Raw genomic sequence first — 25,279 nt, forward strand, 5'->3', positions numbered from 1 at the left:
GGCCCCAGCCGCGCCCCCGCAGCAGGACGGCGCGAGGCATCGCAGTACCCGCCGGCGAGACCTCGCGCGTCCTTAAGGCGCCGGACCGAGCCCCGCTTGGAGGGCGTGTCCCTGCCTCTCCTGCGCCCCGCGGCCCTCCCCCCGCCGGCGCTCGGGGTGGGGGGGGGCTCCACCGCGGGAGGGAGGCAGGGCAGCCCCGCACGCCCCGCCTCCGCCGCCGCCGCGCGCAGCAGCCGAGCCTCCGCGCACACCCGCGGGAGGGGCCAGCGGACGGCTCCAGCACCAGCCCCGCGCCCCAGCTCCGCGCCCCAGTTCCGCGCCCCGGCATCGCGCCATCCCCCCACCGTCTGGCTCTGCACCCCGCGCCCCAGCTCCGCCCCAGCTCCGCGCCCCGCGTCTTGGCGTCCGGCTCGCGCCCCATCATCGGGCCCCGCATCCAGCCCCGCGCCCCAGCATCGCGCCCCGCGCCCCCCCACCGTCCGGCTCTGCACCCCGCGCCCCGGCTCTGCACCCCGCGCCCCAGCTCCGCGCCCTGCCCCAGCCCCGCGCCCCGGCATCGCCCCTCCCCCCCACCGTCCGGCTCTCCTCGGGCTGCGCCGGAGCCACCCGGGACTCTGCGGGGAGCATGGGCGGCCACCCGCGCAGAGCCGGGGTCCCGCTGCTCCCGCCGCTGCTGCTGCTGCTGGTGCTGCTGCCGCCAGGTAGGGGCGAGGGCGGGGGGCCCCCGTTTCCCCTACGGCCACCCCTCCACCCAGAGGCGCGGGGGTTACGGAGTGGGCGCCCCGGGCGTCGGTTCCACTGCGCATCCAGCCCACGCGCTCGTGCTACCAACAGATGGGGAAACTGAGGCCGGGGATGGCGGGAGAGGAGGCCGCTGCCACCTACGGGAGGGGCCATCGCTGCGATCCTGGGGCCGCGCCCCCCACGCCCGCCCCCTGCGGGTGGGAGAGGAGCCCGGGCAGGAGGAGGGCCCCGGCGCCAGGGGCTGGCTGACACCGCCTGGGCAGGGCTGAAGGGGGACGTGTCGGGGGACCTCCTGCCCCTCGCGGCTGAGGACCCCACTGTTTGGGGGCACAGCAGGCAAGACCATTCCAAGTGAGGCAAGCTGGCTTAGCCTTCCCAGGGATCCTGCCCTCCGACCTGCAAGTGGGAAGGCAGGCAGCTGACTGGCAGGCGCTTAGCAACCAAGGGGTGGCCTCCCCACCCCACCCCCCACCCCTCCATCCCCCTCTGGGGGGGGGTCAAGTCTTTGATGAGGCCGGAAAAAGATCCAGCAGGACCCGGGGTCCCACTCCCAGATCACGGAGCCACGGAGATGCCCAGCTTCTTAGAGGGCTGGGGGCCAACCCCCTGCAGGGTGCTGGGCAGGCTGGAGGGGCGGCGGCACCGGGGTGGGGCTCCAACAGCGGGGGACCGAGCCCTGGGCATGGACTGGCCATGGTGCTTCCTGGAAGTGGTGGCCATACCTGGGCTGCGTAGCAGGTGAGGGGAGTGCTGGCTCTCACCCCGGACCCCCCACTAGCAGCCCACCGAGTGGACAGAGGCGATGGATGCTCACAGGTAAAGAAACAAGTTCCAAGCTTACGCAGCCTCCAGGCAGCCGGGCAGGGTTTGCACCAGATCTACCCACCTTCCAGCCCAGGCTTGTGACCACGGTCTCCCCCTGGATGTGTGACCCCGGCTGTCTCATGGGCCTCAGTTTCCTTCTCTGTAACTCGGGGGGAGTGGGCCTCGTCTGAAGTTTGGAGCTCCACAGGCCCGTGGTGAGACCGTGGTGGGTGGTGTCCCTGGCCAGGGAAGGGTGACGGCTGCTTCCCTCAGGGGCCCTGGCCTCCGAGGCTGAGCACCGCCTGTTTGAGCGGCTGTTCGAGGATTACAACGAGATCATCCGGCCTGTGGCCAACGTATCGGAACCGGTCATCATCCAGTTCGAGGTGTCCATGTCTCAGCTGGTGAAGGTGGTGAGTGCAGAGCTGGGCGCGGCCGTGGGGTGTGGTCCTCCGCGGAGCCTTCCCCAGCCGCCTAGGTCTGTAGTCACGGTCGCTGTCGCCTCCTCCAGGACGAAGTAAACCAGATCATGGAGACCAACCTGTGGCTGAAACAAGTGAGTGAGGGGCCTGGCGCGCTGCTGCCTCTAATGGTGACCGCTGCACCTGCTGCGCCACCGGGAGGACCGGCGACTGGCCCTGCGGGGGGCCCCCTGGGCTGGGGTCCCTGCACTGCTGCGTGGTCCCCCTGGCCGGGCCCTCAAGACCCCAGTGCCGCCTGGAGGGAGAGACCTCCACACACAGCAGACGGGCACAGACCTGCGCTGCTGTCCCCCGCCATCTCCTCCCCTTCGTGCAGGAACCGTTGTTCGTAGAATCAGATGCTGTCAGCTCCTTTGGTAGCGCGGGGGCAGGGGCTCCGGGCTCCCCTGTCAGAGCGAGGCCGAGAAACCGGCCCCCCACTTGCCCCACCCCTGGGGGCTCTGTCCGCACCTTGACCAGTGCCTCCCTGGACTCCTGCAACGGTCGCGGCCAGGAGGGTGCAGTGCCCCCCCACTGCGCCTGCCACCCCCAGCCTTTGCCCCGTCCCTTGTCGGGCCCCAGCGGGTTCACGGCTCCTTCCCCAGAACCCCTCCCACACCAGGCTGCTTAACCCCAAGGAGGGTTAGCGCCTGTCCTCGGGACTGGGGGGACATGTGCCCAGCCGCCCTGGAGAGCCACTCGGGCGTGTAAACCGCGGGCACTCAGGCACAGACCGGCCGGCCTGCGCCCACAGCGGCTACAAGACCCTGGTGATCCGTGCCGCTTGCCCTGGAGGTGGCTGGCACACTCAGCCCGAGCTGTCCCCCCAACCCCCGCATCCGCACCACGGAGATGGGGCCCCCGCAGAGGGAGGAGACTGTGTGGGCCCTGCCCCCTGCTCCCCTGCCCCTGCCGCCTCTCTGCAGATCTGGAACGACTACAAGCTGAAGTGGAACCCCGCGGACTACGATGGGGCGGAGTTCATGCGCGTCCCTGCGCAGAAGATCTGGAAGCCAGACATTGTGCTGTACAACAAGTGAGTGCTGGCGGCCCTCGGCCTGGGCCCTTTCCAGGGCGGCTGCCTGGATGAGTGCCGCAGGGATTTACTGAGCACCTACTGTATGCCCGGTGCCGGAGATACACACCCTGACTCCTGCCGCCTGCCACACCCGGGAGGGCAGTGTCCCAGGGTGCGGCCGGGGTGGGGAGCCGGCCACCAGGGCCCCCACCAGGGCCGATGGGCCCCGAAGGCCAGGACCACAGAGAGCCCCACACCCCTGCCTCTGGTGCCCCGCGTCTTGTAGGCTCTTCCTCTGTGGGTCCCAGCCTGCCCACCGTGGCACCTCCAAAACCAGCCTGAGCACCTGGCCGTGTCCACAGCTAAGCTGCGTCGTGGGCAAACATGTTCTGAGTTCAGGTTCTTTGTGCAGGATTAGCAGACGCTAAATATGTCGCAACCATTAGGACTGAAGGTATATTTCCGGCCGAATCCCACTTTCTAGTCGCTGGCTAAAAGAAGGGTCTTGCGCCACTCCACAGAGGGCCGTGGTTCGGCTTGGGTGTTTTTACTGGTTTTCCAAGGAAAAGCATCGCTCATCGAGGCTTCTTTCATACAACTTGTGTTTGTAGATGGAGTCTCCACACAACTGGGACACAAGAGGCCCTGCTGGTCTGCAGCACAGGAGCAGCCCCAGCAGCCTCCTGACCCAGGGGCCGCGGGGGAGGTGGCTGCGGCGTGGGGAACCGTTGCTAACTAAGCTAGAATCAAGAAAATGTGCAAAAATTCTAATGTCATAATTTGAATGTTAGAGCTGCTTCCTTGCTGGCAGCCGTGGGCGAACAGCCGGGGGGCATCAGGGTATGAGCCTAACAAAGCTGGGCCTCGGGGAGACACTGCAGGTGGGGTGTGGCGAGGAGCAGAGGGCACAGGGAGTCTCCTGAGAGGGACCCAGCAGCTCCTGCCTCCCAGTTAGAGCTTGGGTTCACTGCATGGCCATGCACGGGACGTGCCCGGGGCCACGGCACCCTCAGAGGACACACGGGCACAAACGGTGACGAGCTCACGACTCACAGCAGCCCCTCTGGTACCAGGCAGGGGACATAAACCCATGGCCGAGCCCCGGCTTCCATGAACATCTCTGAAACGCTGACCCTGTCTTCGGGTACGAGGTGTCGCTGTGAAAATCTGTGTGCTCGGGTGAAGTTGGGTGGCCCTGCGAGGGGAAGGGACACCGACGGGCTCGCCGGGGCCACGCAGCGCAGCAGGACCGTCCCGGACATGCGGCTTCCCTCGCCCGAGCCCTGCCCCGGCCACGCGACAAGCTGTTTCCTCGGTCCCGGGACAGATCTGTTCCGCTGCGCTGGTCTTCCTCTCGGGCCCTTGTGCTCGCACCCTGAACTTCTCCGGCGGTGTCTCGATTCTTCTCTTGGGCTCTCGTTCCTGCTCCATGTAGACGGTTGTCCCCTCCCTGGGTGCCCGCGGCCGTGCGCGCCATGGCGTCTTGCTGCTTTCGGGCTTTGCTTCTGGGGTGGTTTTGTTTCTCTCCCTGATTCTTTCCCCAGCCGCCGAGTCTCGATTCACCTGCTGCGCTCCAGCCACGCGCTTAGCCTCTGCTTGGCCGCTCCGTGGGCTCCCACTCGTGGCTTAGTGGCCTCAGCCTGTAAATCAGGTTACCCGCCTGCTCTGGGGCTACCCCCGGGCGCGGGCTTCCGCTTGGGGCTTGGAGCTTCGCGCGTGCACGCCTCTCGCACCGCAGCCCCGCCGACGCTCCTGCGCAGACGTGGCCTTTGCTGAACGTTGTGGACGCCTGGGAGCCTCTGGGCCGGGGGGGGGGCCTGGGTGGGCACGGCTGCCGTGCTGCTCCTCTAGCCTGTGAACATCTTCTTTCTCTTCTCAACCCGTTTCCGACTCCGTTTAACCGGGGTCCTACCCTAAGCAGCATTTTTCTCGGAGGTGGGTCTCTGTGCTCCGAGGAGGGAGTTTGGGGGAGACCTCGAGCCCGCAGCGGCCCCGGGGGCCTTGCCCGCAGGCCCTCTGTGCACCCCACCACCTTCTCGGTTCTCTGCAGGCCGGAAGCTGTGGCCCCATCTCACTGTTCCCCCTCCCAAGGCTTCTACACAGGTGGATTCTGTGTCTGGGGCCTGGGGACGCAGGACCTCCCTGTCCCCCACCCGGCCGGCCCCCCACGGTTGCAGGCAGGCCCCCGCGCTCGCTCTGGTCCCCACACTCCTACTCTGAAGCTGCTGGGGTTGCGATGACCTGACTTTGGGGACGTGGTCAGGGGGCTTTCCTTTGTCCTCCTGCTGCCTGTCTTCCCACTGCAGGGAATTCGGAGACAGTGTCCACACGGCTCGATGCCCTTCCCCCCGCGAAGCTCAGGCTCCCCTAGAGCAAGCCCTCGGGGTCGCGCACCCACCCGCCTCCTCTTCCCCTCGCAGGGCACCCGGACCCCTCCCACCCCGTCTCTTGCTGCCCGCTGGCTCCGGACACCCCGAGGCAGAGGCCATTTATTTTCAGGTCATTCTTTTCAGTCCCTGTCTGGCCGCTGCTGTGCCGCCGAGGCCTTGGTCTCCCCTGCTTGCTAGTGGCGGAGGCCAGAGTGCACGCTGCCGCCCGGCAGACAGGCCTTCGGGTCCGGATCCCCGGAAACAAGCAGAAACGGACACCAACCCCCAGGCACACTGATCCCTGGTGTTTGGCCTTTGGGCGCACAGGTGGTTTTGCAACCCCTCACTTGGGCCCCAGGCCCCGCGGGGTCGAGGCTCCGCCGCCAATTCTGGGTGGGACCCCCGGGGTCCCATGCTGGCTTCCCCTCCAGGAGGATGCGGGCGCTGGACTGGAGCGGGCCTGGGAGCCAGTGGTTTGGACTCTGGGCCAGTCTCGGCCGCAGCCCCTCTGCCGTCCACCCTGGGGTGGCCGTAGCCCCAGGGACAGGGTGGCTGCTTCGCCCCTAGGATGGGGGCCCGAGGCCATGGGTTTCGTTGAGCCTGGGCTCCGCAGGAGGTTGCCCTGGGGCCTCTGTCCTCCGGGGCTCCTCTCGGCCCCAAGCAGGCCTCGGGGGTCCTTCGGGAGGATGAGGCTGGCACCGGCGGCTCGTGGAGCCAGAGCTGGGAGGAATGGCATAAGAAAGCGGGCACCGCACGGCAGGGAGCAGAGGCGGAGCCTTGGGGTCTTCACGGGGGCCACCAAGGCTCCGGAGATGGAGGCGGGGACTGGCAGGACGCGTCCCTCTGTCTCACGCGGTCCGGCTAAGGGACACGGAGCGCTTGGCTCTCCCAAAACGCCCGTTGTCCTCCTTCTAGCTCCCGAGGTGGACGGGGTGGGTCCCTCTGCGGGGCTTGATGCGGAGTGCGGGGCCCTGGGGTCCCCCTGCAGGGCCCACTGCCCTGTCCCTGCGACTCGGTCGGTCGGGCTCTGTGTAGACAGGGGAGGAAGTGGGGGCAGCTCCGGACCTGGAAGGCAGAGGAGCCCTAGTGCAGGATTTGAAAGACAAAGAATCAGAAACCGTGATTGTTGACCCAGAGGAGCCCTGGGGTGTGGGGGGTGGGGGTGGGCAGAGCAGGGTCACACCGGCGGGGAGTGGGCCCCACAGCCTGGCCTCACACGCCCGTGTGCACACGGGAGGTGCCTGCCGGAGCCCGAATGAGGTGTTGACCAGGTCCGAGGTCTAAGCCACGGCAGAAGGGGCAAATATCCCCAAGGTCTCCTGCCTCAAGGACGACATCCCCCCAGGTGCTTGTAGGGGAAGCAGACCCTTTATGGCACTTGGGAGTCCCAGTAAACATCGGAGTCTTGGAGGGCGCAGGGAGGTGCCCGGGAGTGGGTGGCGGGGTGGCGAGCACGCACAGGGTGAGCTCTCCCATGGGGCAGCTTTACAGGTGGCACCTTGCACCTGCCGCGGGCTGTATGAGAAGCTGGCCCGGGGCAGCAGTGGTAATGGCATGTGTCTCCGCAGTGCTGTCGGGGACTTCCAGGTGGATGACAAGACCAAAGCTCTCCTCAAGTACACGGGGGAGGTGACTTGGATTCCTCCCGCCATCTTTAAGAGCTCGTGCAAGATCGACGTGACCTACTTTCCATTTGATTACCAAAATTGCACCATGAAGTTCGGCTCCTGGTCCTACGACAAGGCCAAAATCGACCTGGTCCTCATCGGCTCCTCCATGAACCTCAAGGACTACTGGGAGAGCGGCGAGTGGGCCATCATCAAGGCCCCCGGCTACAAGCACGACATCAAGTACAACTGCTGCGAGGAGATCTACCCCGACATCACGTACTCGCTCTACATCCGCCGCCTGCCGCTCTTCTACACCATCAACCTCATCATCCCCTGCCTGCTCATCTCCTTCCTCACCGTGCTCGTCTTCTACCTGCCGTCCGACTGCGGCGAGAAGGTGACGCTCTGCATCTCCGTGCTGCTGTCCCTGACCGTGTTTCTCCTGGTCATCACCGAGACCATCCCCTCCACCTCGCTGGTCATCCCGCTCATCGGCGAGTACCTGCTTTTCACCATGATCTTCGTCACGCTGTCCATCGTCATCACGGTCTTCGTGCTCAACGTGCATTACAGAACCCCGACCACGCACACGATGCCCACGTGGGTGAAGACCATCTTCCTGCACTTGCTTCCCAGGGTCATGTTCATGACCCGTCCGGCAGGCAGCGACGGCCACGCCCAGAAGCCCAGGCCCTCGTACCACGCAGAGCTCTCCACCCTGAACTGCTTCCGCCGCGCCGAGACCAGAGGCTGCAAGGAAGGCTGCGCCTGCCAGGACGGCGCATGCAGCCACTGCCGCCACCGCAGGATAAAAATCTCCAACTTCAGCGCCAACCTCCCCAGGAGCTCCAGTTCTGAGTCCATCAGTGCCGCGCTATCCCTCTCGGCCCTGTCACCGGAAATCAAAGAAGCCATCCAGAGCGTCAAGTATATCGCCGAGAACATGAAAGCACAAAACGACGCCAAAGAGGTAAGATGTGTTACTCCCCTCGGCAGACGCTTGGCGTGGGTGACGTTAGAGCCGGGGCCCAGCGGGCTGCCCTGTCCAGGGAGCTGTCCCTGCATGTGCTGCATCCCTGCGGGCAGTGCGGCCCCGCCCAGGCCTGGCGGGACCCGGTTGCAGAGGAGCCGGAAAAGGGCGCTGGACTAGCCTCCTCCCCAGCCCTGGGCAGCCGCGTCCCAGGTGTCACTTTCCAATTCTGTTTGCCCCCCCTTAGGCATTGGCTGTATGCCTCTTGTCTTGTCTAGCAGAGGGCATGAGAGACAGAGTGAGCGCAACAAGGGGGTGGGGGGGGAGAGGCAGGGGGAGGAGCAAATTCCCCGCACGGGGCTCGACCCCAGGACCCCGAGGCCCTGACCTGAGCCGAAGGCACCCGCTTCACTGACTGAGCCCCCAGCGCCCCAAGTACACGCCTCTTTTGTGTTATGTGTACACACCTGTCACCCTGAGCTGAGTAAGGACGTGGGGGTGGTTCCAGTGCCCCTTCCCCGTGACCCCCCACCATGACCGATCCTGACCCCCTGGACTCTGGTTACCTTCCTTGGACCTTATATAAATGGAATTGCACAGCACACATCCTCCCGCGTCTGACCTCCTTCCTTCAGCAAAAGGTCTTTGAGGTTTGTCCTGGTTGTTCCTGTTGTGTAACGTCCACAGCCGGGCTGGGCCGCGTGCTGCCGCTTCATCCCGCAGCTGCTGCACTTGGCCCTTCTGGTTTGGGGCTATTGTGAGGAAAGGCGCCGTCCGTGTTCCTACCCGTGTGCCCTGCTGAACATCTACATTCGTGTTCCTTGGACATACGTGAGCAGTGGGGTGGCCGAGGGCTTCGGAGAGATACCTTTAACCTCGGGGATACTGCGAGGTTTCCGGGTGCGGGGCCAGCAGGTACCCAGCCCCGGATTGTCTGAGAGCACCGGGACCGCACACCCCGACCCCAACACCTGTGAGCTGGTGCCTCCTTGCTGTTCCAGTTGGCTTCTCCCTGCTGAGTAGTGACTTTTTCAGACCCTTACTGGCCGTCTGTGTACTTTCTTTCGTGAGGCATCCCCTCACACTCTCCTGCTCATTGTATTTAATTGGGTGAACTTGTATCTCCACAGATCTTACACGGAAACCAACGTCAAGTACTAGGAGGGAGGTTTTCTACTAATATTATACGTCCGGCTCCTCCTGACCCCTCTGTTTCCCCACGAGGTTATCAGAATCCTAATTTTCTAAGAAGCTCTGCTTTAAAATGAATTGGCTCTGCCTTAAGTTGCTTAGTAGCAAAGAGCTCATTGCCAGACCTCGGGGCCCGAAGCTCGGGTGGGTGATTAGCCCCAATGGGCCTGGATGACAGCCCCTCCCTGCCCGCTCTGGCCGGTGTGCAAGTGGGGGCATGAGGGGCCGCCTGTCCCCGCACCCCACCCACGAGTGCTGCGGTGACTATCACAGCCCCGCAGTCTGGCCAACAAGGCCCGCACACGTTTAACTTCCGTGGGAGCAAGCGGTGGAGCCCAGTGCGAGGTCCTGAGACCTCTCCGAGGCTCATGGCGCTTGCGGGCGCTGCACCCTGCCCTGCCCTGCCCGCCCACCAGGCCCCAAGCAAGCCAGAAGCTTAGGAAGGATGCAGGTGTGTGGCCGTGGGTCGGGAGCTGCACCCTGGGCTCCCGCAGTGGAGGACACTTGGTAAAAGTGACACTAGAAGGGAAGCCGCTGCTGAGATGCCGGGAAGATAGGTCAGCGGCAAACTGGCAGCAGGGGGTCCCCCGGGGGGCGCCGTCCTTCCAGAAATAGCAGGAATCTGTGCAGCCGCACAGAGCCCGCAGGTGGTGGGTGCCAGCTCCCTGGGAGACTTCCTGTCCAGGGCCTGTGGTCCCCAGAACCTCACTGCAAGGCTGGAGCACGACTGTGCGCCCCCCACCCCCGCGGCTGCTTTTGGGGTCACCGCGGGTTCGCACTTGGTCTCCTCAGTAAGGAGCTTGGTTGTATCAACCCTCAGGGTTGGGGCCCCCTGGACACGCTCTTGGTGGATGGTCCGGGAAACAGCGGCTCCAGGGGGCTCCGGGGGCAGCTGGGGGGGTTCGGGGGGCTCTGGGGGCAGCTCAAGGGGCAGCTCTGGCGGGGGGGGGGCTCCAATGGGGGCTCCAGCAGGGGCCTGCAGGGGGCTGGTGGGGGCTCCAGGGGAAGGGGGGCTCCGGGGGCAGCTCCAGGGGCGGCTCCGGGGACGGAGGGGGCTCCAATGGGGGCTCCAGCAGGGCTGGGGGGGGCTCCGGGGGCAGCTCGGGGTGGGGGCTCCGGGGGGCTCCGGGGAAGCTCCAGCGGTGGAGCCGTCCTTGCGGTCAGAGAGGTGCGCGCCGGCCTGCGCAGGGGTGTCCGGGGCTCTTGGTCCCGCCACCGCCCGCCTGCTGCTGGGGGAGGCGCGGGTCGCCCATCGGTGCCGGTGCCGCGGGGCCCGCAGGTCGCCCCCTGCCCTGCCCCCGCGGATTCTTCCTTCCCGCCTGGTTCCTGCTCTGCGCCGCCGAGTCTGAACCGGGTCCGGAGCCGGAGTCCTCACTGCTGGGCCCCCCGGCCCCGCGAGGCACCTGCGCCCGCCCCCGGCCCGCCAGGCGCCCTCAGCGCGCTCCCCCGACCCCTGCGCCGCCCTCTCCGTCCCCCCCACACCCCTGCGCCGCCCTCTCCGCCCCCCGCACCCCTCCCCGCACCCCTGCGCCACCCCCCAGCCCCCCCCCCCCCCGCACCCCTGTGCCGACCTCTCCGGGACCGCGGCTGAGCATTCAGGGACCACGTGCTTCGAGGCCTGAAACACTCATTTGTAAGGGCTCAGCTGGAGACTAAAGTCTAGACTTGACATTCTTTTACTTGAAAACCACGACAAGGCTGCTCCCCACCCCCCCCACCCCCCCCATCGCGATGGAGCCTGAAGCCTCGGCCCAGCCCTGCCTCCCCGCCCCCGCCCTCACCCTCCTCGCAGGTCCCTCCTGCCCCCTCCCCTCACCCCTCCCCTACCTGCCCCCCCCACCCTCCTCGCTGGTCCCTCCTACTGGCTGTCCTATGTTTTCAGACTTTTCCTTGACTTGTCTGATTTGGTGCCGTGACCCTGTTTATTCTACTTTGTGTTTCTAATACTTTGTCATCTCCGCGGGTCTCATGTTTTATTTAAATCCTTAACCTGTCGCGTGAATTTCCTTTCAACTGGTAGTTTGTGTCGGAGGCCCGGTAAAGTCACTTCTCCTGGGGGTTCAGCCATCCTTGCTGGGTTGTGTTTGGGGAGGCTCCAGAAGGCCCACGTGGCCTCAGACTAGACCAGGGCCCTTCAGAGGTGCCTCCTTCCCGCCGGGTGACCTTGTTGCTCAAGGGACGGCTTGGCCTCCTGACGTTTCGCCTCCGCCACAGTGTCATCCGTGCACCTGCCCCTCTGGGCGGGGTGTGGACAGGCTGCAAAGATGCAAGGCATGGGGGGTGAGAAGAGCACAGTCCAAAGCTGTCCCCAGCCCACCCTCGGGAGGCCCCACCTGGCCGGGAGCGGCCAGCCCCCAGCACACAAGGCTCCTCTTGCTTCTGGAATGTTCCAGGGCCAGGCTGAGAGAACCAGCCAAGATCTTGTGCTAGTTCAGCATCTTGCCTGATGCTTCTCTGTTATCATTAGTTCCAAAGTTTCCAGAAAACGGCCCGTATCATCATGCCTCCAAGACTCTAGCAGCTAGACTACAAGTTAGTTCGCAGCCGGCTCTTGGTGCAGCTTGTGCTCACGGGCACCGGGTGCGGTCCGCAAACTGCTGTTAGAGGAGGATCCGTAGTCAGAGAAAGGTGGTCTATCAGCGTGGCGATCCTGAGGCATCGTCATGGTGCCACGTGCCAGCACGTCTTCTCACTCACCGCCCAGCGAGCACTGCTGGTTTTTACTATCTAAAGTCAACGAATTAACACAGAGTGCATTAGCTTCAGACGTCGGTGGCTCATCGAATACAGAGCTCCCGTGCGACCCAGCAACTGCGCTACTGGGGATTTACCCTGTAGACGCAGATGCGGTGATCCGAGGGGGCGCCTCGGCAGCAGTGTCCACGAGAGCCAGCCTGTGGGGGGAGCTGAGATGGCCTCCGACAGGTGGACGGATACAGATGCAGTGTAGATGGGGCATGACTCAGCCATCGGAAGAATGGGCTCTTGCCATTTGCAACGCTGTGGATGGAACTAGAGGGTATCATGCTGAGCGAAATAAGTCAGAAAGAGAATTATGGTTTGATTCATATGTGGAATTTAAGAAGCAAAACAGAGGAACATAGGGGAAGGGAAGGAAAAATAAAATCAGAGAGGCAGACAAACCACGAGAGGGTCTTAATCGCGGGAAAGAAACTGAGGGTCGTGGGAAGGGAGGGTGCAGGATAGAGGACGCTGAGTTCTGTTCGTACCTGCATTTTACAGACAAATCGAGGTGACGAGAGGTCACAATTTCTCAGACACTAGGATTGAAATCAGTGTCTGCTTCACCCTCTGCCTGCAGCCACCGGGGCGTAGCTGGCAGCGCAGCGGGGCGGGATCACAGGGTCTATTGTGCGTCTGCGGCACTTACAAGCCACAGTCTCAGGAATTCGAATGGACTACCTGGCAAACATGGCATTACAAGTCTAATTTTAGCTGAGGCTGTCTGCAGGGGCCCGCATCTACTTCAGCTCATAAGAAAACGCTTGTCTCCTGTCTCCCGGCCCCATTTCACTGCACTTAATTAAATTACTAAATCACATGCTGCCTCTTTATTATGTGATTATTTCTTCAAAATCAGTTGATTCATGGGTTCTCTCTTTTTCAATTCAATTATAGTTTCCTTGCTTTCTGAGTTGTCTAGGAGTATAATTAACACACAATGCTCCTTCCTATTTCAAGCCTGAACCAAAGCTGCGTTATATGCTATTAGTCCTGCTTTCTTCCATCTCTTACTTTATTGTCAGCAATTATTTCTGATTCTCAGCCTCTCCGATCACTGCGCAGAATTCTGTGATACTTTGGCCTCACAGGGGAAGAGGATCTTCGCTTGCTTGGACCTGGGGAGGGGCCGTGGGGATGACAAAGATGGCCTTGCCCCACTATGCTTCTTTTATATGGAAACAGATGCTCAGAGGAAATTAGTAACTAAAACTGGGTAAGAACAGTACCTGGAAGCGGTGGTAAATGACGGGTGGGTTGTTTCAGCTACTCTCACGAGGTCCAGGAGTCCTCCCACAGGGGCACAAGTCAATAACTGCCTTTATTAGCCTTATGAATTAGAAATCAGGTTAGAAAAAAATAATGTATGGGGCACCTGGGGAGCTCTGTTGGTGAAGCATCTGCCCTCGGCTCAGGTCGTGATCTCGGGGTCCTGGGATCTAGTCCTGCATTGGGCTCCCTGCCTAGTGGGGACTCTGCTTCTCCCTCTCCCTCTGCCCCTCCCTGCTGTTTGTGCTCTCTAAGAAATAAAATATTTTTTAAAAGAAAGAAAAAAAATAGATTATATATGTTAAGAAATTTGTAGGTTTTTTTTTTTTTTTTTTACAGAAAGCCCTATATCCAATGTGGGGCTTGAACTCACAACCCCGAAATCAGGAGCCACAGGCCCTATGTGGCTCTACCCGTTGGGCCAGCTGAGTGCGCTGGGAACTCGCTGATCCCAGCAGAGTAGCCGTGAATAGTTTACACGTGTTTCTCGCAGCGCACGAGGAGAAACGTGAGGATGGTGGCGCTCCTCAGACCCCACTAGGACCCGAGGTTTCTCGCGTGTTGGCGGCAGGGCGGCTCTGCTGCCGCGTGTGTATCCGATGCTCAGTACCGAAACCCTGTTCACTCTGCCTTCCTGTCGTGCTTTATTTTTTCCTCTTTCACAGCGTTTATTTCTGTTTTTCAGATCCAGGACGACTGGAAGTATGTTGCCATGGTCATCGACCGCATTTTTCTGTGGGTTTTCATCCTGGTGTGCATTCTGGGCACCGCGGGGCTGTTTCTGCAACCCCTGCTGGCCAGGGACGAGGCCTGAGCGCCCAGCGCTTGCCGGGGGCCGTTCTCGTGGGGGGGATGGGCGGCTCTCCCGTGGGGAAGTGCATGGATCCGCGGCTGTTGCCATCTTCATCCTCTCTGGGCGCGCAGGTCCTGGTGGGACACACCGTGGCGCTGCCACGCAGTCCCCCCACCCCCACCCCCGCGCCCAGGTGCTCGGCTTGTAGGACCTCGCCTACCTTGCCCCACACGAGCCAACGCGCAGGGTCTGTCCTTCTGTGACCAGCCTATTTCATGGATCAGAATGTCCTCAAGGCTCCGCCGTGTCGCAGCAGGTGTCAGACGTCCTTGTCTCCAAGGCTGAGGACGCTCCTGCGTGTGTAGCGGCTTCGAGGGCCACTTGGGCGGCTCCGCAGTGCGGCTGCCACCAGTCGTGCTGCTGTGAACCGGCCGGACAGGGACGTGCTGGAGGCCCTGCCTTCCGTTCTCTGGCGTCCGTGCCCAGCCGTGGATTGGCTCCCGCAGTAACCCTATTTTTAACTTTTTGCGGAAGTTAAAGTTAAACAGCCTCCTGTTTTGCACCGTGGCTGCACCATGTTGCACTCCCCGAGGGCTCGGTCCCCGCATCCGCATCCGCAGCAGCACTGGTTCCCTGATAACAGCCGACACCTGCAGCACTGGTTCCCTGATAACAGCCGACACCTCCCTGCGGTTTTGATTTGCATTTACGTGATGATGAGTCACGCTGAGCATCCTCTCCCGTGCCTGTGGGCTGTGTGTCATCTTCTTTGGAGAGATGTCGTCTGTTCGGGCCCTTTTTCATTTCTCAACTGAGCTGTTTGGGTTATTTTGTTAAGTTTTAGGAGTTCTCTAATTATTCCAGATGCTATCCTCCTATCAGACATGTGGTTTGTAAATATTTTCTCTCACTCTGTGGGTTGTCTTTTCACCCTGTGGAGTGTCTTCTGATGCACAAAATCTTAAATTTTCATTAATTCCAGTTTGTCAGTTTTTTGTCACCTGTGCTCTTTTGTGTCACATCCAAGAAATCACTGCCAACTCAAGTGTTGTAAAGAATTTCTCCTGTTTTCTTCCAAGAGTTTTATTGGCTTTCTCCCATCTCCTATCATCAAGCTACCAGCATTGTTTGTGGCATTTCAAGGTTTGCTTATTTATCCAGTTGTCTTGATTTTATCAAAAAGGATTCATGCAGGAAAAACGTCAAGCGTATTTATTATAGATGAATGAAAATTTAAGCAGCCTTTTTGGTAAAGAAATGTCAAAATACAGTTTTTCTGCAATGTTAAGTAGTATGCTCTACTACAGAATATGTAAAAGTGGCCTAAATAAGAAAACCGTTTCCGTGTTTGTAGTGAGTGGTTGAGGCCTAACTGAACAGGAAAACTTGTTCAGAAATGCGAGCCTCTGTTTGGGTCAGTATCACAGGTTTCCCGAGGGTTTTCTTGGGTAGCTGCAATCTCCTCGAAGTTCGGGACTATTTCAGCAACACCCCGCCCGCTGCCTCCGGGACCCCAGCACCCCGGTCCGCCGCGCCCCACCACGGAGCCTGCGCCCCTAGCCCGCATCGGCCCTGGGTCCTGCGTGTGAGGAGCTGGCCTGGCGTTGCAGTCACGGCCGGCAACGCCCTGGCCAGCAGTTCCCGGCCTGGGCTGCACCGGTGTTTCTGCCAGATAGTGCGGCGCTCGAAGGACTGTCCTGTACATCGTGGGACCTTCAGGCCCCCCGGCCTGTGCCCGCTAGACGCCAGTGACACGGCTCCGGTCCCCTGCCGGTCGGGCAACCAAAAATGTCTCCAAAACCCAGGTGTCCCCTGGAGGGCAAAACTGCCAGATCGAGAACCGCTGCCGTGGAGCCTTGTGTGCTGCAGGCGGCGGGTGAGCAGGCGCCACGAGGAGGGGGGCTTTGCGGAGACCAGCTCGATCTCCCCCTCAGTCATTCTGATGCTTTGGCTGCAGAAATAAAACTGACGAAATGCAGGCGGCTGTGACTTGTGTTTCAGGAGGTCAGAGGGAGATTTCTGTAAAATGTGTTTCCTTACAGAACCTTAAATAACAGTACCGCGGACTGAGGAGGCACCAGGGATAGATAGCTACCGGGCATTCACACTCCTCAAACCGAACGATCACTTGTGAAATGACCGTGAGCGTGTGCCTGGGATCGAACACAGGGAGGAGGCCCGCCTCTGCCTTCCCGCGTTGGCTCGCCCCCGGACGGCTACCACTAGACAGAAGGCACTGGTTCTCTCCGGAGCTAGGAGCTGCGTCAGAGGCAGCAGCGCTTTCATCTGTGCTCTCCCCGGCCCAGCGGCTCGCGCCACCGAGATGCAGAGTCTGGCTCCTTCGCCTGGGACGGACCGTCCGTCCTGAGGACGGTGACGCAGTGAGAGGCCGAGGCCGTGACCTCTGCAGGCCCTCGCAACCGGAAGGCTCTAGCGCTGCTACTGTTGGGACCACGGAATCCCACGTGTAGCGAGGTGCTTCTACCACCTAGAAACCACCTTTCATCTCGGAGGATGGCTTCTTCACAGTACAATTTGATAGTATCCATAGACTTTTCTTTTTTTAAGTTTTAAAACTGGGATTCACTTAATTGCAGAGGACTGTTCTAAGATGAAGAATACAGAAATGCTACAATTTATACAGAAGATGATTAATTGTGGAAAATGTAGACAAAGGGCTTGGAATTAATGTTAAGGAGGTATTAGCACATGTCCACAGGGGTTGTCTATTGTATGATTTTGTAATGGACAGCAAGCTACAAAAATAATACAATAATTGTTCAGTTGGAGCAGCTAAGGAAAAAAGTAAGCCTTAAAGGAATTCCCATTTTTGAAAATGTCAGTCATAGAAACTCAGCATCACATTAAGTCGTGATCAAACCACGTAGCTCGCTTACTGAGCACAGCAGCAGAACCCACGCCGAAGGCCGGCCGCTCCCCACGGATACAGGACAGAGACTTAAAATGTGTACCTTTACCAAACGCAGGAAAAGCTCTGAAATCAATCTCCAAATGCAACCGGAGTTTTCTGACACAATCAAAAGATGAGCTTCACTTTTGATTACAAAGGGTGTTATTTGCCATGATCCACATGTGATTTTCTCACTAGCACAGTTCATATACTCTCCTGCTATTTTTGGACCAGATGTGGAGTCAGCAAGTGCTTCAGTCATGCAGGTAAAATGTTCCAGTGGACAGTCTATTAAGATAAACCTATGTTAGCAACTGTTACTCTGCTAAGGCTGCCATCCAATTTTAGGCACAATTTACATTTTCTAACTTTATAGTGTCCACAGCTACGTATGCCTTTGGTAACTACGGCCCCTTGGGAAGCATCACTTATTTGCATCTCCAATGTGAACCGGGACTATGATGTTTGCCCACTTATAAATAACAGGGACGAAAAGCCCAAGAGATCCAACCACTGAAACCAGAAGAAAAGTCCACAGAAACATCCGATCAAGCACCTGCGCTATGAATTTCCAATCTTCAACGACCTGTTGCAAAAAAAGAAACAAAAAAACCACACATACATTAAATACATGATTTAAAATTGCGCGATTACCCTAAGATACTACACACGAGGTTAGAGGCGAGATGAGTTTCCACTTCGCAGCAGTGAAGAACCCTGCGCTCAGCTCGAGGACACACTTCCCGGCAGGGACTCCACAAGCTTTCAGACATGCCACGCAGTCTATTAATTCACACTTGGATTTGTCATAGATTACAAGTGGCATATTTTGATAGATTTTTAATAAAAATCAGGAATATACTACTTATTTTATAATAAACTAAAATCTCTTTGATTCTTATTATATAGTTATTTCTGTTATTTGTTCTTGCCCACCGCTGTGTACTTATTTTAGTTTTCAAAGAGAATCCAGCCTGAACCTAATTAATTTCAAGCCAAATTAAAAGTTGGTTCGGAATAATAACTATTAGCGGTTAATCTTCTTCCCCACCCCACAACCTGCATTATTTAGTTTTGGATTCCCTGGGGGTCATTTTAATCTAAACTCATGAATTCAGATCTGCCGGCCTGGACCTCACTTCATCCCTCATTTTGCAGCCTGAGCAGGAAGCGAGCTCCGCAGTTGTGAGCGACCTCAAGGGAAGGGCAGACAGACCAGCCCCTGAGCTCCAGGGACTGCCCTCACCCCTGCCTTTGTGAAGCAGGAGGTCCCCCACGGGAGCTCCGCCCCCCAGTTGTGGGATAATGTGGACTTCAGGGGGCTGTAAACACTCTACTTTCCCTGAAAATAAAATCTATTTACTGGCTCCAGGGGGATGGGCCCTGGCCCTTATGCATAATAACACTTTATAGACATTCATTAAATCCCATCTCAGGGGATCCCTGCGTGGCTCAGTGGTTTGGCGCCTGCCTTCGGCCCGGGGCGTGATCCTGGAGACCTGGGATCGAGTCCCGTGTTGGGCTCCCTGCATGGAGCCTGCTTCTCCCTCTGCCTGTGTCTCTGCCTCTTGCTCTCTCTGTGTCTCTCATGAATAAATAAAATCTTTAAAAAAAAAAAATCCCATCTCAATCCAAATCATTATTCAACTAACACCTATATGTTTTAAGTCTCCATCGATCGCTTCAGACCTCATAAACTAATCATACTACCATGAAATAGAAACTTTGTAAGTCCACAAGCATTAAAAGGTTTTCAGAAATATATGTCTATATGTTCCTTCTAGGGGAGGGCTGTGATTTTACCAGATTTGCTTTGATGCTTCCCACACCTGCTACAAATTTTTCCATTTAAAAAAGGCTTCAGAAATGAGAATTCATGGGATCCCTGGGTGGCGCAGCGGTTTGGCGCCTGCCTTTGGCCCAGGGCGCGATCCTGGAGACCCGGGATCGAATCCCACGTCAGGCTCCCGGTGCATGGAGCCTGCTTCTCCCTCTGCCTATGTCTCTGCCTCTCTCTCTCTCTCTCTCTGTGTGACTATCATAAATAAATAAAAATTAAAAAAAAAAAAAAAAAAAAAAAAGAACTTTTAAAAAAGAAATGAGAATTCAGATAATTTTCATGGGAATATTCAAAACAGATTCAATTATAAAAACACTAGGTTTGGGATCCCTTGGTGGCACAGCGGTTTGGCACCTGCCTTTGGCCCAGGGCGTGATCCTGGAGACCCAGGATCGAATCCCACGTCAGGCTCCCGGTGCATGGAGCCTGCTTCTCCCTCTGTGTCTCTGCCTCTCTCTCTCTCTCTCTCTCTCTCTCTCTGTGACTATCATAAAAAAAAAACAAAAAAAAAAAAACACTAGGTTCATAGCTTCAAAAAATTACACAAGAGAAAGAATAGTGACAAGACTGAAATTTGACATTTTGAAAGAAAATCTAATTACATTAGTAGAATGTATTCATGTTCAATTCTTATATTTTAAATCTTTTTTTTATATTTTAAATCTTAAATAAGAAGTCAATGAGTTATCTTTCCCTAATAAAGTTTTATGTGAATTTTTATTTTTAAGCAAATTAAGCATACTCTTAAGCGCTGTTACTAACCTTCACATGAACACTTTGACATATGATAGATGACACCGAGAATACCTGACTGCTTTTAATTTCACTGACATTCTCTTGTAAATGAACAACAAAAAGACATATTCTAGAAAAAAAATATCTCGGTGATGTTTATAAAGCCTACACGAGGCTCACTCATTAAAAAATAACTTGTGATAAATGATCGTGCCAAGTTGTACCTCCGGATTGGCACAGACTCAGACACAAGGTAGGTAAGTGAAAGCAACCCCGCAAGACCACGGCGGGATTGTTACTCCTCTACACGGTAGGAGCAGCTGGGGGACCTGGGAAGCGAGGCCTGGGGACGCCCCCGCGGGTGACGAGGCCAAGCTCTCCGCCGGCAGCAGGCCGCACCCCCACCCTCGACCCGAGCCACCAGCTCCCCGGCCTTGCAGGCGCACGAGCATCCGTAAGCACCACGTGTCACAGACCTCACGGACGTCGTTCTCCTTCCTGACGTGCCTGGTGATGTAGCGGATCGAATCAAGCGCGGCTTCCAACGTGTTTCTCGGAGCCCCCGGGCTCCCCGCGCCCCCGGTCCCCGCCTGGGCGAAGTACCTGTCTGCGTGGCTTCTCATGCAGAGCACCTTGGGGAGCTTGTGGAGAAAGATCTTGCGCACCCAGGGTGCCATGGCGTCGTGCGTCGAGGAGGAACGGTGGTGGATGTTGATGGCGAAGACGGTTACCATGATGGACAGAGTCACGAAAATCATGGTGAACACCAGGTACTCTCCGATCAGGGGGATCACTTTGGAAGATGAGGGTATGATCTCCTCGATCACCAGCAGGAAGACAGTCAGAGAGACCAGGACTGACGTGCAGAGGCAGATCTTCTCGCCCTCGTTGGAAGGGAGGTAGAAGACCAGCACTGTTAAAAACGAGAGCCCGATGCAGGGTATGATGAGGAACAAGGTGTAGAAGAGAGGCAGACGCTTGATCACAAACGAGTACGTGACATACGGGTACCAGCAGGCGCTGTCCGTCCTATTCCCTCTGCTCCCGGTGGCGCTGACAATCTCCCATTCTCCGTTGTCGAAAAAGTCTCTCTTGTCCACGTCTTGGTCCTCCAAGATGATATCGACCTGTGATCCGTCGTAAGTCCAGGAACCAAACTTCATGGAGCAGTTTTGGACATCAAATGGGAAAAACGTGACATCTATGGTACAGGAGCTCTTGTAGTTCGCGGGGGGCGTCCAGGTGACTGTGCCGTCGTACCTGACCACCGCTTTCGTGCTGGTTCCTTCAAAACGGCCGTCGGCACTGAAATAAACACACGCACGTGACAGCACAGAGACCGGGGAGCCCTGGCAGGCCCGTCACAGGCTGGGGGGTGGGGGGGAGCCCAGCCAATGAGATGCTCTGTAGGTTGTGATGCAGGAGATACACCCGCTGCACGTAGGGGACCCTGTCTCACGGCCGTCTTCCCTAAATAGACAACCCTCCTAGACCTGGACTCCTTCCACATGGACCCCATGACTGATGATCACACCTGTACTTCACAGGACCATGAGATTTTAGAGGCCGAAAGATTTCCCTTTACTCACAAAACATAGTTCGGCTATTTGAACAATAGGATAGCAGCCAGCTGCTGAGTCCACGTGCCTCGACGCCCCACACGGCGCTATTCCCCGCCAACAAATACTGGGTGCTTGCTGCCTGGGCAGGGAAGAGCATCAGTGCTCAGCCGTGCCTCTAAGCCCCGCTGCCCCGCGAACTCATGTTCTGGGGAAGTCTACCGACACAAGATTTCTTTGAAATATTGTTTATCCTAAAACTCATGTGGCTTTTGCTAGACTCATGTTTATGCAAAAGTGTCTTCAGGGGCCTGGAGTAAGGTGATGCTCTGGGAAACTATGTCCTCTATGACCTTACAGCCTCTTGCCTCTTAACATACGGAGAAGTGTGCAGGGAAACGGTATTTAGAGATGAATATTTCTACACAGCATTTGCTCTGTCTTCATGCCAAGTGCGTTCTTGCAAATACTCCAAAGTGCTTTAGGGTAAGCACAAATTCCCAGATTTGCTCTGGGGTGATCCTAGAAAAACTGAAACTCGATCCCAGAATTATCTGTTCTCCAAGTTAAAAACCATCCTGAAAATAGACATGGGTAGGACACCTATAAAGATGAGTGCACACCCCCCGTCACTGGATAATTACAATACAGTATTTAAGCAAAATTAGAAGCACATTTAAACATAAAGTGTGACCTCAACTATTTTTTTAAGTATCCCCAAATCTGGAAGGTAATCTGCCCAATATTTGGTCTGTTAAGTAGGAGGCTGAACAGAGATGCCAGGCTGCCTGTGTAAACCCCACCCCGCCACATGCAACTGTGTGATCTTGGACAAGGGCACAACACCCTCCCTCTCCTGTTCCTCATCCCTCAAAAACATTATTTTCACAATAGCAATGGGAATCCAATAAAGCACACGGCCAGGAACTGGGATGGGGTAACAACCCCAAGGGCTGGGATAACGGGACTGATTAGGGGTGACACCCCCCAACTTCCATACACTGTTCTGCGCTTTCCAGATGGTTCACAAGTTTTAAAAATCAAAGGACAAAAGAACACCTCAAAAGGGGGGTGAGGATCCACAGACCCTATTTGCAGGTTCGCAAAACACATAAGATCAAGTCATTTGATCTTACAGCTGGACGGTTTTCGAAAGGAAGAATCACTAGTGCCTAATAGAAATACAGTTTTCCTCTAAAAGCATAAAGCGGAATTTGGAATATGACTTACTTATCAAACAAAACGATGTCTGGGGTCCAGAGGGAGTCGGAAGGGACGCGTATCACTTTTATTCCTCCGTAGTCACCAGGGCGCCATCTCAGTTTCACGTCCGTCCACTCCTTCAGAACAAACACGACAGCCTCAGCTGCCGATTGCAATGACATCGACCGTGAAGCATAGTAGAAACTATGCTTTTTGCCAAATCCAGAAATTCCAGACATAAAAGCATCTCTACTCGCCCTAGAGAAAACTCAGCTCCGTGTCTTTGTTGAGTGTGGAAGCACAGCCCCCCTCCAGTGTCTGCAGCCTTGGTGCTGGGAGACACAGATGAGGACCGTGGTGGGGGCGGTGGGGGGGTGCTCACAGCCGTGTCACCTGCTCCCCTCCCCCCGAGGACACACCCAGGGCTCTGGCCTGGCCACGGAAGAGCCGGCTGCAGTGTCCTTGGCTGGACGGGTCCATGCCAGGGGAACGGGACTCATCACACCCTCCACAGAGGTGAACACCTGTCCAGCCTCCACACAGGGACATTCTGTGATCATGCGAAGACGCACCCCCACAAAAGGGGGTGTGCCTTTTGGGAGTTAGGGTCGGGGAACCAGTAGTGGGTATTAACTTAGGGCTGATAAAGGAAGAGCAAAGGGAAGGACACAGCAGCACCTGAGTACAGAGGTCCGATGGCCCAGAGGAAAAAGGAGCCCTTCTTACAAAAGGGACTACGTGCGTAAGAATAATTGATTGCCTGTTTCCGTCTCACTCCAAGTAAGCGCCACAATCCTGGCAGCGGCCCAGGTGCTTGCTAAACCGGGGGCCTCCCCCTGCTTCTCTGACCTCCCCACAGTTGACTCACCTCTACCCACACTGGCCTGCTTGCTCCTCCTTCAACACACCAGGCGCACGGCAGCCGCAGGGCCTTTGCACTTGCTGGCCCCTCTCTGCCTGGATCGCTTCTCCCTGAGATACTCGCATGGCTCATTCTTCTCCTTGCTCAGACATTACCTTCTGAGTGATGCTCTCCCCAACTGTGCTGGTTAAAAGTACATCTCTGACACTACCTCGCCCTCGCTCCCAGTGAGCTTTCCTCCGAGCTTGTCAGCGTTAAGGTACAACACAGCCTCCTAGCTCCTTTCCCCCACGAGACAGACATTCCCGGGGGCCAGGACTTCTGCCCGGGAAACAGCGCCTGCAGGACAGCAGCCACCCCAGGACTCCCTGGTCGGATACGAGAGCCTCTGGCATCCTGTCCGTCCGCCAGACCACCTGCTTGTGTTTCTGAAAATCCTACAGTCGCAGCACCAGTGACCGCGTGGGTGACCTTTTGAATTTTATACACACCTGCTTCAACCAGACGTTTGTTGTCATTAACTGATTTTTCTCATCCTGTAAAACAAAAATTTAAATAAGGCTGATTTCAAGTACAGAAACAGTGATGCTTTAAATAAAGATTTTCAGTTTCCTGCACACACCCCCATCCACACCGTACCTACATCCTGCTCATCGATGCAGGTCTCTGGAAAAGCAGCATCACTTTTCCAGCCTAATTTCACATTTTCCTTTCAACATGCTCTGTATTTCAGATAAACTGCCCTGCAGGACACGCTGGCATCTTGGATGGAACGTTCAGGGACTCAGCTACTCTACGTCCTCAAACCCGAGACATGGTCTAAGGAACAAGCACAGCGTCACCGCGCACTTGGCACTCGAAGGAAGAAGCGGACAGCGAGTTGTGAATCGCCGTGAACTACGACACACGCGGTGATTGCAGAAGAGCCGAAATGGGGGAAGGGGCCGGAGTCACACCTGTTCCCGCGTGTCCCCAGGCTGGAACCCTGCAGTGTTCTGTGCCCCGCCGAGCACAGGGCCGCATCGCTGACCTTGGCCGAGCTGAGGTCACTGCCCTGCGCTTGCACGGCCACTTTCCTGGCGAGCTGGGGTCTCAGCCACTTGCTGCTCACACCTCCCGGATGGAGCTTTGCTGAGACCGGCTTGTCACTGAGCTTTCGAGGCCTAATTAAAGTGACATCACTTCCGTCATTTTCCCTGAAATACCACGGAGCCAGTGGGACCAGTACAAGACCAGGTGATCGCCGGGTGCCAACCACAGACACCCACTGGCAGGACGGAACACCGGGTGGGGACATGCACAGCAGTGGGCGCAACCCATAGGCTGGGAGGGAGGATAGGGCTTCAGACGGCCCAGGGCCTGGCGGGACGCCTTCCATAGCAGGTGGGCGGCCCAGGAGAGGAGCGGGCAGAGGACAGAGGCCCTGAAGTCCAACTCGGGAACAATCTGGGGAGTGCAGCGTGGGCGTCACTCTTTCACGATGGTTCCAAAGGTCACCTGTCCTTGGAGAGGACCTGGGGGGACCCCCGGGGTGGCTCAGCGGTCGAGCATCTGCGTCCGGCTCAGGGCGTGACCCCGGGGTCCGGGGATCGAGTCCGCATCGGGCTCCTGGAGGGGAGCCTGCGTCTCCCTCTGCCCGTGTCTCTGCCTCTCTGTGTGTGTCTCTCATGAATGGATAAATAAAATCTTTAAGAAAAATTGTTTTAATTAAAAATAAAAGGAAATGACCTGGAGATTTTATCTAGTGCAGTTCCTTCATCCCACAGATAGAGGAACCAGCCCAGGGGGGGAATGTGTGGAACCGCCCCGGCTGGTGGGAACCGGTTAGAATGGCAAGCTCCTGAGCTTAAGCCCCACAGCAGCGGCCCTACTGTCTGCCCCAAAGTCACACAGCATCAGAGTGAGTGCCGACTGCGCAGCATACCCCCGGGGCTAAAGCCCTAAATGCAGTCATGAATAACGGGGAAAGTTCTGGTAAACCTCTTACCCATGATGCCACAAGGCAGCAGGTCAGCTTTGAGAATCTAATGAAAACGATAGACCTTTTCCCCAGAAAAATGTGAACGCACACAAATTGTGCACCAGAGGCTAGGACCCAGTCGGCACCCGTGTCCTCCATGGGAACACAGATAAAGGAGTGATGCCTAAGTTCACAACTGGCCCCAAATGTGGGGCACAGCCCGACGCAAGGAGACCTC

The 25,279-nt window shown here is 57.5% G+C and overlaps 2 protein-coding genes across 7 annotated transcripts in view; one reads left to right on the forward strand and one right to left on the reverse strand.

Moving 5' to 3' along the window:
* Window positions 1-548: 548 nt before the first annotated feature.
* Window positions 549-24,814, forward strand: CHRNA3 (cholinergic receptor nicotinic alpha 3 subunit). 2 transcript variants are annotated; one of them, XM_077847823.1, is made up of 6 exons: window positions 549-701; window positions 1,822-1,961; window positions 2,060-2,104; window positions 2,936-3,045; window positions 6,965-7,976; window positions 23,815-24,814. In XM_077847823.1, the coding sequence occupies exons 1-6, from the start codon at window positions 626-628 to the stop codon at window positions 23,902-23,904; spliced, it is 1,473 nt and encodes a 490-aa protein (XP_077703949.1). In that variant the 5' UTR covers window positions 549-625; the 3' UTR covers window positions 23,905-24,814. The 2 variants fall into 2 exon arrangements, with proteins under 2 accessions (XP_077703949.1, XP_077703948.1); XM_077847822.1 differs by lacking the exon at window positions 23,815-24,814 and adding an exon at window positions 13,864-14,617 and having other exon boundaries at window positions 551-701.
* The window catches only part of CHRNA5 (cholinergic receptor nicotinic alpha 5 subunit), a 36,240-nt gene continuing 26,121 nt past the window's right edge, over window positions 15,161-25,279 (reverse strand). For 3 of the 5 annotated variants that reach the window (XM_077847828.1, XM_077847824.1, XM_077847827.1), the window contains exons 3-6: window positions 23,573-23,617; window positions 22,247-22,356; window positions 19,934-20,762; window positions 15,161-17,468 (exon numbers count right to left, since the gene is read on the reverse strand). In XM_077847828.1, the coding sequence (XP_077703954.1) occupies window positions 17,307-17,468; window positions 19,934-20,762; window positions 22,247-22,356; window positions 23,573-23,599 (1,128 nt within the window). In that variant the 5' untranslated portion in view covers window positions 23,600-23,617 and the 3' untranslated portion in view covers window positions 15,161-17,306. The remainder of the gene's footprint in view (window positions 17,469-19,933; window positions 20,763-22,246; window positions 22,357-23,572; window positions 23,618-25,279) is intronic. The other 2 variants (XM_077847825.1, XM_077847826.1) reach the window with 2 other exon arrangements.

The sequence above is a fragment of the Canis aureus genome, chromosome 14 (genome assembly GCF_053574225.1).
Source record: "Canis aureus isolate CA01 chromosome 14, VMU_Caureus_v.1.0, whole genome shotgun sequence".
Classification (NCBI taxonomy): domain Eukaryota; kingdom Metazoa; phylum Chordata; class Mammalia; order Carnivora; family Canidae; genus Canis; species Canis aureus.